General features: G+C 40.5%; 1 protein-coding gene across 2 annotated transcripts in view; it reads right to left on the bottom strand.

Moving 5' to 3' along the window:
• LOC121304291 (zinc finger protein 271-like) overlaps positions 1–5317 on the bottom strand; it is a 31706-nt gene extending 26389 nt beyond the window's left edge. Inside the window, exons 1-3 of one of the 2 annotated variants that reach the window (XM_041235338.1) lie at positions 4922–5309; positions 2289–2790; positions 631–990 (exon numbers count right to left, since the gene is read on the bottom strand). In XM_041235338.1, coding sequence (XP_041091272.1) covers positions 631–990; positions 2289–2790; positions 4922–5005 — 946 coding nt within the window. In that variant the 5' untranslated portion in view covers positions 5006–5309. Of the gene's footprint in view, positions 1–630; positions 991–2288; positions 2791–4921 lie in introns of both variants that reach the window. The other variant, XM_041235339.1, reaches the window with a different exon arrangement.
• Between the last annotated feature and the right edge of the window lie 12788 nt (positions 5318–18105).

Genomic DNA, 18105 nt, shown 5'->3' with positions numbered 1-18105 from the left:
TCTAGTTTCCAATTATCTTAAATTCTATTTTTCTTTTCATTTTTTGTATAATATTTTATGACTTTTCCTAAGTTGGGGTCATGAACTTATACACAGAAAACTGAACCTTTGAGATGTTTTTTTGTTTGTTTGTTTTTTTAAGAACAGGTCATGTGTACAAATAAGATGTTTCGGGTCACTGTGACCCGTGACCTTTATCTATGTAGATTTGTGTGCAGGAATAAAACAAACTTCTTTAATTTGTTATTTTATTATTATTATTATTATCATCTCTGTAAATGGCTGCATCTGTCTGGAGATATTTATAAAGAAAAAAACAAACAATATATATCTACAAGGCAGAGGCTAATCCAACAGCATCTCACTGGTAAAGACATTCCAAAATGAGAAGCTCTCAGGCTGGCAGTCAAAGAAGTTTTATCCCAGCTCCTGGACTAAAAGAGCATAAAAGAGTAAAACATTTGCAAATAAAAACATTTAATCAATTTAAGGCTGTTTAAATTAGTTTGAAATTGCATCGGGTCAATATGACCCAAAACATAACAGATGTATCTAAATTCTGAACATAACAGGAGTATAAAGACATGTGAAATTGATCCATTGTTTTAATGAAGTAAATATCCACCACACCTGTGTGAATTCTCCGGTGTCTTCTCAGGGTTCCTGAATCACTAAAACTCTTCTCACAACCAAAGCAGCGATATGGTTTCTCTCCAGTGTGAACTCGCTGGTGTATTTTCAGGCTTCCTGAATCACTGAAATGCTTCCCACAGTCAGAGCAGCCATACGGTTTCTCTCCAGTGTGAATTCTCTGGTGTCTTCTCAGGGTTCCTGAATCACTGAAACTCTTCCCACAACCAGAGCAGCGATATGGTTTCTCTCCAGTGTGAACTCGCTGGTGTATTTCAAGGTTTCTTAACTGGGTGAAATCTTTCCTACAGTCAGGATATTCTCCAGCGCCCGCCCTCTCTTTCGCTGCTGGACTGGAACCTGGAAAATATGAACAGGAAAGAAAGTAAGAGGCACTGCCTGTAGGCTTAGGGCATGTGGCTAGGTGGAGGAGTAGATCAAAGTGTGCATTTTAGCTGCTAGACACTGGGATCAAAATCTGACTCTGAATCTCCTGTAATGTTTCAGGTCTATTTCCCCTAACAAATGCTACAATTATATCTTTCACATTACAGCATTTTATTAATTTTCTATACTTAGGGTATGTACAGATCCACAGAACTGTAGTGTAATCTGCATCAGCTGTCAATGATGTGCTTAGAGACTGGAACGGCTCTCTCTCTCTCTCTCTCTCTCTCTCTCTCTCTCCGTTTGGAATCATCTTGTTTACTGTCGTGCAGATATACATCACGCTGCATTAGAAATTTGCAGTAACATGCCATAGCACTATGTTACACTTGTCCCTATGGAAATCTACAAAGAGAAAAAATATGTTTATGGAAAAAAAAAAAAAAAATCTACAGCAATTGCTTCTCAATGAAAAACAGTGTTAATGTAAAAAATATCCAATCAAATCACAATTACTTAAAAAAGCAGCAACCCACGACAGGGTGTGCGGTAAGACAGACCTAGCTTACACATGCCTGAGTGCCATAGTTCAGCCTTCAACCACCTGGAGATGCAGTATATATATATATATATATATATATATGTATGTATGTATGTAAGTATGTATGTATGTATGTATGTCTGACTACAGCATCGGTGTATGTGAGCTTCACTTCTATGTTTAAAACTAATCTGTAAAACAAAACAAACACAAAAGCAGGATGTTGCATATATACTGCCATGTCCAGCCGGCGCCATTCTGAATTGAGCAGTTGCTGAAACGGCTAATAAAAGTTTAATCGTCCCCACAGCAAGCGAGAAACGTTGGACAAACACCAACGCAAAACAGTTAACGCTGAGAAACCCAGATTGCAGCAGAAAGCACCTGAATCCCCATACAGGTAGGGTACGAGCACGTGAAAGTCTTTCTATGGGAATGGGTTAAACAGGCTTGTGACAACAACAGGTGAAGGGTTTGCTGAAGCATTATTGTGTTTATTACACTGTGTATTTACAGTAATAGTTGATTTTTGTGCTCAGTTTTGTTATTTCACCTTTAGGTAAGTATTCAATGTTTTTCTTTCTAATTTGGCACCACTTTCCGGTCCCAAGCGATGCTGGATTGGACAAGTTTAAAAGTAATCTAGTCAATATGCTCCCTCCCTCTCAAGCACACTGTGGATATCACGCAATCTAGAATGACAATGTCACAGCTACTGGGAGTCACTCACCTGCTAGCCTGCATTCTGAATGTGAGCGCCCGTCTTCCTTTCCACCTCCTGGAGTGCTGTTGGGAGAGCCTTCCTCTCCAGCGCCTCGCTCTCTCCCGCAGATCCTCTCCAGCACCACGCTACACTCCCGCAGGCGTACAGGCTCCAGCTCAGGGATGTTTGGTTTCAAGTCCTCAGACTCTTCCTTCCCTGGTCCCATGTGCTCAAACTCTACTTCAGGGGGCTCCTGTTTAATACGGTCAGTTTCCAGCACCTCTTGTTTCACAGGAAGGGGTTCTTCTGTCTGGGGGATCTCCAATTCACTGTGCTCAGCTTTAATCTCAGAGACCTCTGGCTGGCTGCTGTCACATTGCATCTCACAGAGCTCCTGTTTAATGGGGAGGGAAGTCAGCCCAGAGAACTCCACTGTAAAGGGGACAAGTTCAGGGAACTCCTCTTTAATCAGGACAGATTCCATCTCCACACTGTCCATGGCAGCACACGGAATTCTGTTTAGTAGCTGCTTAAAAAGAAAAGTATTTATTTCTTTAAATACAGTGCTATTAATCTCCATTGTTTTTTTTGTTTGCGACTTATCTTCCACAAGGGGTTCTCTAAGTTTAAGGGCGTTCAGGAGACAAAATCTGACAATAGCAGGGGTGGTTTTACTATTGAAGGAACATAGAATGTACCGTAATATATTTATAATATCACAGGATTTGAACTGTTGAAAAAGATACACAGTTTATTTAGCCATTCTATTTATTACTTTAGATTTATTTTGTGCACGCTGTTCCAAAATATTTGTTTTAGATTTGTAATAGACACTTTTTATATATTATATTTCCAGTCAACTCTCATCAATACGAATTTCGAGGGAGCAGGATGGAAAGGGTTGATACAGTTGGCAGCCTAGTAGGGTTAAGATACAGCTGAGAGCATCACATTGCCGAACACAAGATGCAATGCTTGTTGTGTTTTCTCCCAAAGTTGCAGATGGGTGCTTGCATTTTAGATGACTGATCATTTAACTCCTTGATTTATTATATGCTTGAACTGCAGAGATTACATTGCATGGTGGTCTTGTTTAACTTCTTTCAAAATGCTTCCATGTGTTGCTTTATTTTTTTATTTTTTTTAAATGCAATTTTCATTGCTCATGTACTCCCTTAGCCAATAGCAGAGCTCAGTAACGAAGGGCTCCCGCCTCCCTGTCAATTATCAGTAAGGTGACAATTGCAGTGGCTGATCACTTTCAACTCCCTCCTCTCTCAGAAATACCGTGCCAAGTTTGGGCACTTTTCCATTTGTTTTAGAAATGAACGAGTATTCTAACCTTGCTCAAAGTGTTCGAGTAGTAATTTTATTTAGAATACTCAATTATTCTGACTGATTTTATATATAAGACACACCCACACACACACACAGAGAGTTGTAGTCAAAAGTTTACACAGCCCAGTGGAAATTTATAGTTTCTAGAAAACAAAGAATTTTAGGAAAAATCTTTTGTTGTTTTTTGGGAGTTTTCTTATAACTTTTTCCTCATCCACAAAATTTAAACTTTTGCTACAAAAGATTGTTCCTATAATTATTTGTCTGAGGAATTTCTAGAAATGATACATTTCTATTGGAGCGTGTAAACTTTTCACTACAACTGTGTATCTTCAAATGCATTATTAGGTTTTGTATTTTTGATTAGTCTTTGCACAATCGCAGCGTTTTACTGAACTGGTGAATCACAGGGCAGTGTAGATGTCAAGAGGCCACACGGTACAAAATAACAATTAAGGTCGCCACCTGGCTCTATAATTCCGGAGCACTGTGAGACAGAACAGGATTTTGAAGCTGCCTTTAAACTGAAGGAAATCAACATGTGAATTGAGCCCTAAACCTTTGCTAAATTGATTCTGGTGATTAATTATCTTGAGGCAGCATGACAATACAATAATAGCTTTTAACAAATGAAATAAATAAGTACATCATCAATATTTATTTTATTAGTAGTTTTAAAATATATATATTTTAAAGTTTCTTTATAGTTTCTAATATTATATCATCTTCTCCCAGTGAAATCATTAATACTGAGCAGCTGTTCTCTATTCCTGACACCAGACAGCGTGAACACTGGATCAGTGTTGTTATGTAATTGGGAGAGTCAATGTAAATTAGGGCTATATATTACTAATTAATAGGATATAAAGAGCATCTTTTAAATATTGAGAACTGAAATATCATTCTGTACAAAATAAAAAGAAATATCTTGCATAAACCTACACGCATGTTTATTCAAGATGCTTTTTTTATTTTGTAAGATTTGTTTGATCACAATGATTCGGGTAATTAAGAATTAGTATAAATTAAGCAAGTGCTTGGTGCTCAATTCACGTGTTTACTGCTTTCAGTTTAAGGGCAGCTTAAAAACCATGTCCCGTCCCGAAGCGTTCCTGAATTATGGGGCCAGGTGGCAACCCCAATAACAATGCAAAAATAAGTAAATAAAAGGGAGAGCCCCTGGACAGGACTGCGTGGCCTCGAAAGCAGACCCGAATAATGCGCGTCTCCTGTCGGCCTCTCTCACACAGGGGAGCGGTGTGAGCTGCAGAAAGCCCTCCTCTCAGCTCCGGCATCTCATACCCGACAGATACACAACTTACCCTTCTGGAAACGCCGTGGCTGGCGCTGCCATGGCAACGGGCTCGGCCCCGTTCGTCTTCTCCAGTCTGTATCGGGAGCGCCATTGAATCGCTCAGGACTCTGCTACAGCCGTGCGTGATATAAACACCCACACAAATTACACAAAAACGGGACTTTACGAGCACGCCTTGTCAACATTTAAATAAATAATAATAACAAAAAAAAACTCTGCGGGGCTCGGCTGGTTTTCTTTTTTTTAAACTTCTGACGTTTGCTGTTGTTGTTGTTCTTATCCCCTGAGAAACGACGCTGCGTCTTTCACTAGAGGCACTCGTTTAATGCGTCACTGAAGCTCTTACTAACTCGCTGGGTCACATGACAAGTGTCATTCCGCGGTGAAGCGGCTGTGTGAGTGACGTCGCTCTCCTTGCTTTAAATCTGCTGCAGACTGGAGGGAGGGAGCACTCGGCTGGTTTTCTTTTTTTTAAACTTCTGACGTTTGCTGTTGTTGTTGTTCTTATCCCCTGAGAAACGACGCTGCGTCTTTCACTAGAGGCACTCGTTTAATGCGTCACTGAAGCTCTTACTAACTCGCTGGGTCACATGACAAGTGTCATTCCGCGGTGAAGCGGCAGTTCAGTCTCAGTGCCCCCAGCCTGCACTGGACTGGAGGAAGCAGGATCCTTTCTCTAGGGGGTGATGGATGGAGGGCACAGTTCAGTCTCAGTGCCCCCAGCCTGCACTGGACTGGAGGAAGCAGCATCCTTTCTCTAGGGGGTGATGGATGGAGGGCACAGTTCAGTCTCAGTGCCCCCAGCCTGCACTGGACTGGAGGAAGCAGCATCCTTTCTCTAGGGGGTGATGGATGGAGGGCACAGTTCAGTCTCAGTGCCCCCAGCCTGCACTGGACTGGAGGAAGCAGGATCCTTTCTCTAGGGGGTGATGGATAGAGGGCACAGTTCAGTCCCAGTGCCCCCAGCCTGCACTGGACTGGAGGAAGCAGGATCCTTTCTCTAGGGGGTGATGGATAGAGGGCACAGTTCAGTCCCAGTGCCCCCAGCCTGCACTGGACTGGAGGAAGCAGCATCCTTTCTCTAGGGGGTGATGGATAGAGGGCACAGTTCAGTCTCAGTGCCCCCAGCCTGCACTGGACTGGAGGAAGCAGCATCCTTTCTCTAGGGGGTGATGGATAGAGGGCACAGTTCAGTCTCAGTGCCCCCAGCCTGCACTGGACTGGAGGAAGCAGGATCCTTTCTCTAGGGGGTGATGGATGGAGGGCACAGTTCAGTCTCAGTGCCCCCAGCCTGCACTGGACTGGAGGAAGCAGGATCCTTTCTCTAGGGGGTGATGGATGGAGGGCACAGTTCAGTCCCAGTGCCCCCAGCCTGCACTGGACTGGAGGAAGCAGCATCCTTTCTCTAGGGGGTGATGGATGGAGGGCACAGTTCAGTCTCAGTGCCCCCAGCCTGCACTGGACTGGAGGAAGCAGCATCCTTTCTCTAGGGGGTGATGGATAGAGGGCACAGTTCAGTCTCAGTGCCCCCAGCCTGCACTGGACTGGAGGAAGCAGCATCCTTTCTCTAGGGGGTGATGGATGGAGGGCACAGTTCAGTCCCAGTGCCCCCAGCCTGCACTGGACTGGAGGAAGCAGGATCCTTTCTCTAGGGGGTGATGGATAGAGGGCACAGTTCAGTCTCAGTGCCCCCAGCCTGCACTGGACTGGAGGAAGCAGGATCCTTTCTCTAGGGGGTGATGGATGAGGGCACAGTTCAGTCTCAGTGCCCCCAGCCTGCACTGGACTGGAGGAAGCAGCATCCTTTCTCTAGGGGGTGATGGATAGAGGGCACAGTTCAGTCTCAGTGCCCCCAGCCTGCACTGGACTGGAGGAAGCAGCATCCTTTCTCTAGGGGGTGATGGATGGAGGGCACAGTTTTTCAGCTCAGTGCCCCCAGCCTGCATGGAAACTGGATGAAGCAGCATCCTTTCCCTCCTAGTGGGGTGAGGGATAGAGGGCACAGTTCAGTCTCAGTGCCCCAGCCTGCACCTTGGACTGGAGAAGCAGGATCCTTTCTCTAGGGGGTGATTGGACATGGAGGGCACAGTTCATCAGAGTCAGTGCCCCCAGCCTGCACTTGGACTGGAGGAAGCAGCATCCTTTTTTCTCCTAGGGGGTGGATGGATAGAGGGGGCACAGTTTTCAGTGCTCATGCCCCCTGCCTGCACTGGACTGGAGGAAGCAGGATCCTTTCTCTAGAGGGGTGATGGATGAGGAGGGCACAGTTCAGAGTCTGAATTCTCGTGTTGCTGCCCAACCATTGCTCATTGGTGTTCGTGTGTGCTGTGTGGGGTGCCTGTGTGTGGTGTTGCACTGGACTGGAGGAAGCAGGATCCTTTCTCTAGGGGGTGATGGATGGAGGGCACAGTTCAGATAATGAATAGTTAGTGTTGCTGCACATACCATTGCTCATTGGGTGTGCCTGTCTGTGTGGAGTTTGCGTGTTCTCCCCGTGTCTGCACTGGACTGGGTTTTCTCTGGGTACAGTCCGCCTGTTTCCTCCCACAGTCCAGAGACATGCTGATCAGGTTGATTGGTCCTCTAAATTGCCCTCTGTGTGTGTGAAGTGCCCTGCGATGGACTGGCGTCCCGTCCAGGGTGTAGTGCCTGTGTCTGCCGGGTTAGGGTCTGGCTCACCGCGACCCTGTAAAGGGTTAAGCGGTTAATAACAATGGATGGATATGTGTGTATTTTAAGCTATATTGGTACATTAATTTATATAGCGTGTATATATATATATATAATATAAAACACCGTATTTTCCAACTCGTACACAGTTCAGTAGAACATTAGATTTAGTCTCTCAGCATTTCGATCTGCTCATAGACAAAGTGTAATTAGGAATGTTGCAGTTTGGCTGGTCTTTCTGTTGTTAGATTTGAATGACTGGAAGACTATGGCAAGCCGTATTATCATTCAGAAATACCTCAAATTAATTCATAGGTATCTCTAAATCATTTCCGGATATTACTAGATATTTTAAGATGTCTTCAAATATTTTAAGATATCTAAAACGCTTTTCTAAGTCATTTAGAAACATCTCAATATGCAGTGGAAATAATTAGCAGATTGATGTGCAGTTCCTGTATTTGCATGAAGACCCAGCAATGCACTGCTTACCCATGCTCGCGTAATGCAATGCTGAACGCATCTGATTTGTTCGGAGGGGTATTAAAGCAGTGTGAATGAATTCTTAGCTAGACCAAGCAGGGTTTGCAGCAGGAGCTATGCAAAATAGGGCGGGTCCCCTGCTTTCAAACTAAAGCCTTTTTGTGCTTTTAATTGAACAGAGTTGCATAGATGTTTGTTTTAAATTATACCTTCTCATATAACCCCTTGGTGTTCAATGTATTTCCTATGCAAAGTGTATATCGATGGGAGAATAATAAATACATGATCATCAAATTACATTTAACCTCAAAACAAGCTTTGAAAAGGTATTAAAGTTAAACTTTGAGCATAGATATATATACAGTAGCATTGTCATAACAACCACATAAATAACAGAAGAATGAATCAATACATCTTATTAATAATAATAATAATAATAATAATGGTTTATGTATCAATTAACATTTAAAACTAGTATCAAAGATCCTGTATGCAAGTTGAATTATTTCCACAAATATCTCTTATGTGTTTCCCATATACAGCAACTTTGGAAATCCCTATAGTTAAATCAAATTCTATAAATCAAAGATATGTAAATTTATTAAAATATGTGGTTAAAAATCATTTTATAATATTAATAGATCCCAAAGATATTCCCATTTGCATATGAAAAGGAATGTTCCTAGATATTTTATATCTCTTATGTGTTTCATATACAGTCAACGTTGGAGTATGATGTGGATATAGAGAGCACTGCCCTGCCTTCAATGGATCAATCAAAAAGATATTCATATGATTTTATATAGAGATCTCTGCCCTGTGTTTCAATATTCACAGTTTATTATATTAAAAGAATATTCATATGATATTATATAGAGATCTCTGCCCTGTGTTTCAATATTCACAGTTTATTATATTAAAATAATGGATATATGATATTATATAGAGATCTCTGCCCTGTGTTTCAATATTCACAGTTTATTATATTGCATATGATATATATAGAGATTATATTAAAATAATATTCATATGATATTATATAGAGATCTGTGCCCTGTGTTTCAATATTCACAGTTTATTATATTAAAAGAATATATATGATAATATAGAGATCTGTGCCCTGTGTTTCAATATTCACAGTTTATTATATTGAATTTTATAGGATAGAGTCTTACCTTACACTCAGAGAGCAGTGCCAAAGTGATCTCCTCCCAGTTTATTATACTAAAATAATATTCATATGATATTATATAGAGATCTGCGCCCTGTGTTTCAATATCCCAGCTCAGTTTAGACATGATATGATATACTGAGTATGATGGGTGGAGACCAAGAGCACTGCCAATGACTTCATTCAGTGACTGTCACTCCATTTAAAAAGAATATTCATATGATATTATATAGAGATCTGTGCCCTGTGTTTCAATATTCACAGTTTATTATATTAAAAGAATATTCATATGATATTATATAGAGATCTGTGCCCTGTGTTTCAATATTCACAGTTTATTATATTAAAAGAATATTCATATGATATTATATAGAGATCTGTGCCCTGTGTTTCAATATTCACAGTTTATTATATTAAAAGAATATTCATATGATATTATATAGAGATCTGTGCCCTGTGTTTCAATATTCACAGTTTATTATATTAAAAGAATATTCATATGATATTATATAGAGATCTGTGCCCTGTGTTTCAATATTCACAGTTTATTATATTAAAAGAATATTCATATGATATTATATAGAGATCTGTGCCCTGTGTTTCAATATTCACAGTTTATTATATTAAAAGAATATTCATATGATATTATATAGAGATCTGTGCCCTGTGTTTCAATATTCACAGTTTATTATATTAAAAGAATATTCATATGATATTATATAGAGATCTGTGCCCTGTGTTTCAATATTCACAGTTTATTATATTAAAAGAATACTCATATGATATTTTATAGAGATCTGTGCCCTGTGTTTCAATATTCACAGTTTATTATATTAAAAGAATACTCATATGATATTTTATAGAAATCTGTGCCCTGTGTTTCAATATTCATAGTTTATTATATTAAAAGAATATTCATATGATATTATATAGAGATCTGTGCCCTGTGTTTCAATATTCATAGTCTATTATATTACATTGTGACACAAAACATGATTTAGACAGTTTATATATAAAGTATTGCTGGTTTAGGGTGCTTGGGGGTGGCACTGTTTCTATTGCGGTTTGCCATGGTGACTATCAAGACACATTGAATTCTGTACCAGTCCTGGCAGGCTTGGTTACCTACTCAGGGACCCCAAGATATTTAGGGAAGGGGTCTGAGGATTGGGGATTGTACCCCACTTAACAGTGCTATTGTGGCGGTACCAACACGCACAGCCTGTACTGGAAACCTGTTGCCATGGAGACATTCAAATCGCTCTGCTTTTTATCTGCAGTAACAGCAGGTGTGCGCTGCAGCCCTGGCAAACAAAGCAGATGCTTTAACTATTGCAATATGAGCAGCTCAGTTAAAGAAACAAAAACAAACCAAACCAGAGCAAAGTATATTTCAGGCTTCCTTATACAAACACAGCACGATTGGTGCAGTTCATATATATACTTTACTTTGAATCCTCTCTGAAGGTACAACTCCATCCAGCACCCCTCTCCCCCATGCTGGTCTGCAGGTATGAGAGTCACTTACTTGGCTTACTGTCATGGCAGTAAGTGATTCCACTATGTATCTGAAGGATGAGCCAGGCGAAATGATTCTGCAGTTGGTATCGGAAGCGTTATCACAATTCCGTTACAATTCGGTATCATCCGAGAGACAGAGGCGTCCTTCCTGGGCACACACCTGAATGTCTTGCAAATGAAGAGTATTTCTGAAATTCATTTCTAATTACAGAATATCATTATGACATGAATGATTGAAGGGTGGTGCAGTGGCGCAGTGGTTAGGGCTGCTGCCTCACAGATCCAGGGTTCTGGGTCAATTCTGGACTCGGGTCTGTCTGTGTGGAGTTTGCTTGTTCTCTCTGTGTTCGCGTGGGTTTTCTTCCACAGCTCTAAGACATGCTGGCTAGGTGGAATGGCCTCTCTTAATTGCCCTGTGATGGACAGACATCCCCTCCAGGGTGTTGTCCTGCTTTGTGTCTGCTGGGTTAGGCTCTGGCTCAGCAACCTCCCTAAGGCGGTCGTCAATGTCTATCACCCTAAGACTAAACTAGGAGCCGACAGCACAGCAGAACATAGCAGTTTAACGAGGCAGTCTTCCCAGCGACAGCGAGTGGAAGCGACAGCGAGTGGGAGAAGTACAGGCGTGGAAAAGTACAGAGCAGTTTCGAAGCAGTTTGAAAGCAGGTTGACGGCTGCAGAAGAAACTAAACTTCAAAAAAAAAAAAACCCTCAACATGGTCTTCAAGCCAGTAATCTGTGACACCTGCTTGATGTGGGAAATCCGAGAAAACCCAGCGGAGCTAAACCAAGTGTGCGTAAAGTGCCGCGCGATCCAGGATTTGCATAAACTAGTAAGTATGCTAGAAATGGAGCTGGAAGAAGTGAGACAGCAACAAGATCTTGAGGAACTGGCACACCCACAATTCATGGAAGTCTGCAGCCCTGTGTTTCAATATTCACAGTTTATTATATTAAAAGAATATTCATATGATATTATATAGAGATCTGTGCCCTGTGTTTCAATATTCACAGTTTATTATATTAAAAGAATATTCATATGATATTATATAGAGATCTGTGCCCTGTGTTTCAATATTCACAGTTTATTATATTAAAAGAATATTCATATGATATTATATAGAGATCTGTGCCCTGTGTTTCAATATTCACAGTTTATTATATTAAAAGAATATTCATATGATATTATATAGAGATCTGTGCCCTGTGTTTCAATATTCACAGTTTATTATATTAAAAGAATATTCATATGATATTATATAGAGATCTGTGCCCTGTGTTTCAATATTCACAGTTTATTATATTAAAAGAATATTCATATGATATTATATAGAGATCTGTGCCTTGTGTTTCAATATTCACAGTTTATTATATTAAAAGAATATTCATATGATATTATATAGAGATCTGTGCCCTGTGTTTCAATATTCACAGTTTATTATATTAAAAGAATATTCATATGATATTATATAGAGATCTGTGCCCTGTGTTTCAATATTCACAGTTTATTATATTAAAAGAATATTCATATGATATTATATAGAGATCTCTGCCCTGTGTTTCAATATTCACAGTTTATTATATTAAAAGAATATTCATATGATATTATATAGAGATCTGTGCCCTGTGTTTCAATATTCACAGTTTATTATATTAAAAGAATATTCATATGATATTATATAGAGATCTGTGCCCTGTGTTTCAATATTCACAGTTTATTATATTAAAAGAATATTCATATGATATTATATAGAGATCTGTGCCCTGTGTTTCAATATTCACAGTTTATTATATTAAAAGAATATTCATATGATATTATATAGAGATCTGTGCCCTGTGTTTCAATATTCACAGTTTATTATATTAAAAGAATACTCATATGATATTATATAGAGATCTGTGCCTTGTGTTTCAATATTCACAGTTTATTATATTAAAAGAATATTCATATGATATTATATAGAGATCTGTGCCCTGTGTTTCAATATTCACAGTTTATTATATTAAAAGAATATTCATATGATATTTTATAGAGATCTGTGCCCTGTGTTTCAATATTCACAGTTTATTATATTAAAAGAATATTCATATGATATTTTATAGAGATCTGTGCCCTGTGTTTCAATATTCACAGTTTATTATATTAAAAGAATATTCATATGATATTTTATAGAGATCTGTGCCCTGTGTTTCAATATTCACAGTTTATTATATTAAAAGAATATTCATATGATATTTTATAGAGATCTGTGCCCTGTGTTTCAATATTCACAGTTTATTATATTAAAAGAATATTCATATGATATTTTATAGAGATCTGTGCCCTGTGTTTCAATATTCACAGTTTATTATATTAAAAGAATATTCATATGATATTATATAGAGATCTGTGCCCTGTGTTTCAATATTCACAGTTTATTATATTAAAAGAATATTCATATGATATTTTATAGAGATCTGTGCCCTGTGTTTCAATATTCACAGTTTATTATATTAAAAGAATATTCATATGATATTATATAGAGATCTGTGCCCTGTGTTTCAATATTCATAGTCTATTATATTACATTGTGACACAAAACATGATTTAGACAGTTTATATATAAAGTATTGCTGGTATTGCTGGTTTAGGGTGCTTGGGGGTGGCACTGTTTCTATTGCGGTTTGCCATGGTGACTATCAAGACACATTGAATTCTGTACCAGTCCTGGCAGGCTTGGTTACCTACTCAGGGACCCCAAGATATTTAGGGAAGGGGTCTGAGGATTGGGGATTGTACCCCACTTAACAGTGCTATTGTGGCGGTACCAACACGCACAGCCTGTACTGGAAACCTGTTGCCATGGAGACATTCAAATCGCTCTGCTTTTTATCTGCAGTAACAGCAGGTGTGCGCTGCAGCCCTGGCAAACAAAGCAGATGCTTTAACTATTGCAATATGAGCAGCTCAGTTAAAGAAACAAAAACAAACCAAACCAGAGCAAAGTATATTTCAGGCTTCCTTATACAAACACAGCACGATTGGTGCAGTTCATATATATACTTTACTTTGAATCCTCTCTGAAGGTACAACTCCATCCAGCACCCCTCTCCCCCATGCTGGTCTGCAGGTATGAGAGTCACTTACTTGGCTTACTGTCATGGCAGTAAGTGATTCCACTATGTATCTGAAGGATGAGCCAGGCGAAATGATTCTGCAGTTGGTATCGGAAGCGTTATCACAATTCCGTTACAATTCGGTATCATCCGAGAGACAGAGGCGTCCTTCCTGGGCACACACCTGAATGTCTTGCAAATGAAGAGTATTTCTGAAATTCATTTCTAATTACAGAATATCATTATGACATGAATGATTGAAGGGTGGTGCAGTGGCGCAGTGGTTAGGGCTGCTGCCTCACAGATCCAGGGTTCTGGGTCAATTCTGGACTCGGGTCTGTCTGTGTGGAGTTTGCTTGTTCTCTCTGTGTTCGCGTGGGTTTTCTTCCACAGCTCTAAGACATGCTGGCTAGGTGGAATGGCCTCTCTTAGTTGCCCTGTGATGGACAGACATCCCCTCCAGGGTGTTGTCCTGCTTTGTGTCTGCTGGGTTAGGCTCTGGCTCAGCAAGGTAGGATTAAGCAGTTACAGATAGTGGATCTCATGATTGAATACTGTGTGATGTGTAACTTTGCAATGTTTTCCACCCTTGCTCTTCCTAGGAACCCATATTATTATCCTGGTTTTGTAAATGGAACCAAAGTGCAGTGGGGAGCTCTTTGTATTGGTGTTTCAGTACCAGCGCTCAGCCTCTCTGAGTAGTTATCATTGCTGCCTGCAGGGTCGGATTATGTTTAATGGGGCCCTGGAGTTGTTCTCGTTTTGGGGGCCCCTCCTTGCATATTCATTTGCTTCCCTTTACTGTTTTACTACCACCACACTCTATTAATATTAATGTGTTAGCTGATCCATATTTGACTTGATTCAATGTTTGAATTGGTGCCAGTGTTGCAAATGAGCCTTTACACGCTAACAAGCCCTACAATTGTAATACAGATGTAACATTCTGTGAAGAATGATTCAATAACAGCATGTTTCATTTAACTGAAGAACTGCATGATCAGATCAATTTTCACATAAAGCAAATATGTTTGTTTTTATTTAACTCAAACTGAATATCTTTATTGAAAAATATAAATGTTCATATTGAAAATTAACATCCCTAAAGGATAGGCTTTTTAAAGCAAGAATTTCATGTGCCCAGATACAGTTCAGCTAATGTTGTTTGAGGTCAATTGCAACACGTGTTACAACTGGCCCAAACCCAGGGAGACATTACTAAACCTCATGTTCCAGCAAGAAACAGCAAAACTAAGAACAATCAGTTGTGTCAATTATAAGTACAGAGATCAGGGGTGAGAATGCCAGGGAAAAAATGTACTCTCCTAGATTTTTGGCGATAAAATCTGAGAGCTTTGGCACAGGTTGCTCCTCTCCTACAGGCAGACAGAGACCTGAAGTGAGAATGTGCTGAGTCAGTGATGGCACTCTAGCTTGCTTGTGATTGGAGAAATTCAAGGTGTTCCAACTGTCCCATGTTGCAGCTGTCCCCGGTCTCCCCTATATTGGAATGGTCCCCATCCAGTCCAGAGGGAGCGGGCCGGACCCACCTGGTACAGGACGAGATCAATACCAGGGACGAAGCGGCAGTCAAGCTGTGTGTAAAAAATATAATCCATAGAATCGAGCATAACTTTTCTCCCAGGATGAAAAGGGCCTCTCAGATATTTAATGTCTGACTTCAAAGAGACCTCACTTTACAAGGGAAGGTTTTACTCTCCACAGCGGAAGGGATATCCAGGTTGGTTGATCCGGCTTTAGGGATTTCTACTCCCTCTATATGGTCAGATAAAGTAATTAAAGCAATTTTTTACTTAATTTGGAAATCATACAATTGAAGAAACTGTCCTGTCCAATGAATATTGTAAAGGGGATTAAACGTTATAAAATGTCACACATTTTGTGAACACGTTTAGAGTGAAATGGATCAGGCAGGCCTTGGCAGGGGATGGTTCAATGTGGTTTCATATTCCAAAATGAATATGCTTAAGTGTGACCTTGATAATCAAAAATTGCTGGGTAAACACACCGGATTCTATCTTGAGTTACTGAGAGCGGCAAGATTGGCTGTTTGCCACAACTTCTCACCTCACAAAACTTCTTATCTGGAACAACAGATGCATTTTGTACAAAAGGAAATCTATATTTAAGCAAAAATGGGTTGATAATTATATTTGTGTATAATCTTTTAAAAGCCAATGGAGACCTTGTAAATTACTCAAGAATGTTTTTAGATAAATGTAATGTTCTAGTGAAGTGAATATGCAATAGTATTTAAAGTCATTCCTAATAACCTCTTTCACCTCTGTAAATCATCATTTGAATGTAATCATTTACAGCCTTCCTTTCTAGATTTGCATATTCGTAATGTTAGTTTATTTGATTCCAAGTCCAACAACAGATTTGTAAGACAGCACTTCTCATACTTAGATTATACAAGACTTAAAGCTTGTGTTTCCTGGAACTCATTTCTAAACTGCAATGTTAATTGGAAGAAAACATGGACAATTTCTCGCTCTTCCACTCAAGCTCACTGCAATTCAAATACAAGGGCAGATGTTTATCTCTCTTAGGAAGTGTGGTCCTTCCGTGACTAAGAATTGAGTTAATAAAACAAACTGTAAAGTAAACTGAATTGAAATCATAACTTCTGAATTATTTTATTAATATGTAGACTTTTAAACAGTAAAATCTCTTACAGGGTATTAAAACAAACAGGAATGTTATGAAATATAAGAGCAACAATAAAAACTCTCTCCCTCTCTCTCCTCTCTCCTCCCCTCTACCTCTCCCCCCTTCCGTAGAGTGTGGTGAGATAGTTTACGAAATTTGAAGTTAAACCCCCCGTGGAATCCGCTTAGGGGGAGAGGGGACGGAGGACGGGACGGAGGTGAGGGGGACCGGGGTGGTCGACGTAGGACGGGGGTGAAGGGGGGGGGGATGGGGGTGGGGACTGCCTTTGCGAGCTCTTTGGTACAGCTCTATGGCATGAGTCACCACGAAGACCAGCCAGAAAGCGTCTCCCAGTAACCGGCAGCCCAGCCCAAACCACTCCAGACCGCGCATGGAGAGCTCTGATAGATTGAGCTGCATCTCAATCAGGACCATGAGGATAATAGAGAGGGGGGCATAGAGCAAGAGCCAGGCGGCAAAGAGGATCAGCCCCCAGCAGAGCCCCCTGTAGATGCAGAGCAGCATTGCGAGGGCCAGGGCGAGTGTGAGCCCGTTGGTGGCCAGCAGGGTGCAGTAGAGGGGGTAGACGATGGAGTCTGGGGGTAGGGGATGGGAGGAGAGGGAAGAGTTCGCTCGGATGTAAACCTCTCTCATGTGCCCTGTCTCGAATACCACCTGCATGGAGCAAACCACCAGAGTGTAGAGCCCACATACAGAGGCGCCGGTGCGGGGGGGCACCCCACACAGCCCCTCCGCAAACAGGTTCCGCATCGAGGGGAGGGGGCAAGGGGTGTACTTAAGGGGGTGGGTTAGTTTGCTCTCTTCTCTCCTATTTCTCTCTGTCTCTATCTCTTTCCTCTATTGCTTTCTTTCTTGTTCTCCCCTCTTTTTTCTCTTCTTTCTTTCTCTTCCTCCTCACTCTTTTCCACCCCTTTCCCCTTTCTCTCCTCCTTCACTCTCTCCTCTCCCCCTTTCTCTCTCCCTTCTTTCTTGACCCTCTTTCTATCTCCCCCTCTTTCTTTCTACCTCTCCTTTCCTGTTTCCCACTCTGAAGAGATGTCCTTTTCTCTCCCCCTCTCTCCTGTTTCTGTCTCTTTTCTCTACCCCTCTCCTGTTTCTGTCTCTTTTCTCTCCCCCACTCGTTTCTCTCTTTTCTCTCAACTTGTTTTCTGTCTCTTTTCTCTCCCCCTCCTGTTTCTCTCTCTCTTCTCTTCCCCCTCTCTCCTGTTTCTCTTCTCTCTTCTGTGCTGTAATTCTGTACAATCCTCTCAGTTGTTGCTAAATAATTCCCCTGAAGTCCTCTGATAAACCACTTCCTCTCCGATCAGCTACTGACTTCTCTCTCAGGTTCTCAGGCTCTGTGAAAGGTACAATTACAAGTCACCATTCCTCATTGGACCCTATTATTAGCAGCATCACACTTGTAATTTCTCTGGGAGAAGCCACAACAGGATCTACAGAAACAGATTCAGTATGTTAAAATGAGATTCTGTTTTTTTATTTAGACTTATAACATATTTCTAAGTGTTGGGTGTCTCCCTCTAATTGTGTTGAAAGTGTGTTTCATTTTTTTGCTC

The sequence above is a fragment of the Polyodon spathula genome, chromosome 37, assembly GCF_017654505.1.
Source record: "Polyodon spathula isolate WHYD16114869_AA chromosome 37, ASM1765450v1, whole genome shotgun sequence".
Classification (NCBI taxonomy): domain Eukaryota; kingdom Metazoa; phylum Chordata; class Actinopteri; order Acipenseriformes; family Polyodontidae; genus Polyodon; species Polyodon spathula.
This window is presented reverse-complemented; position numbering and strand designations above follow the sequence as displayed.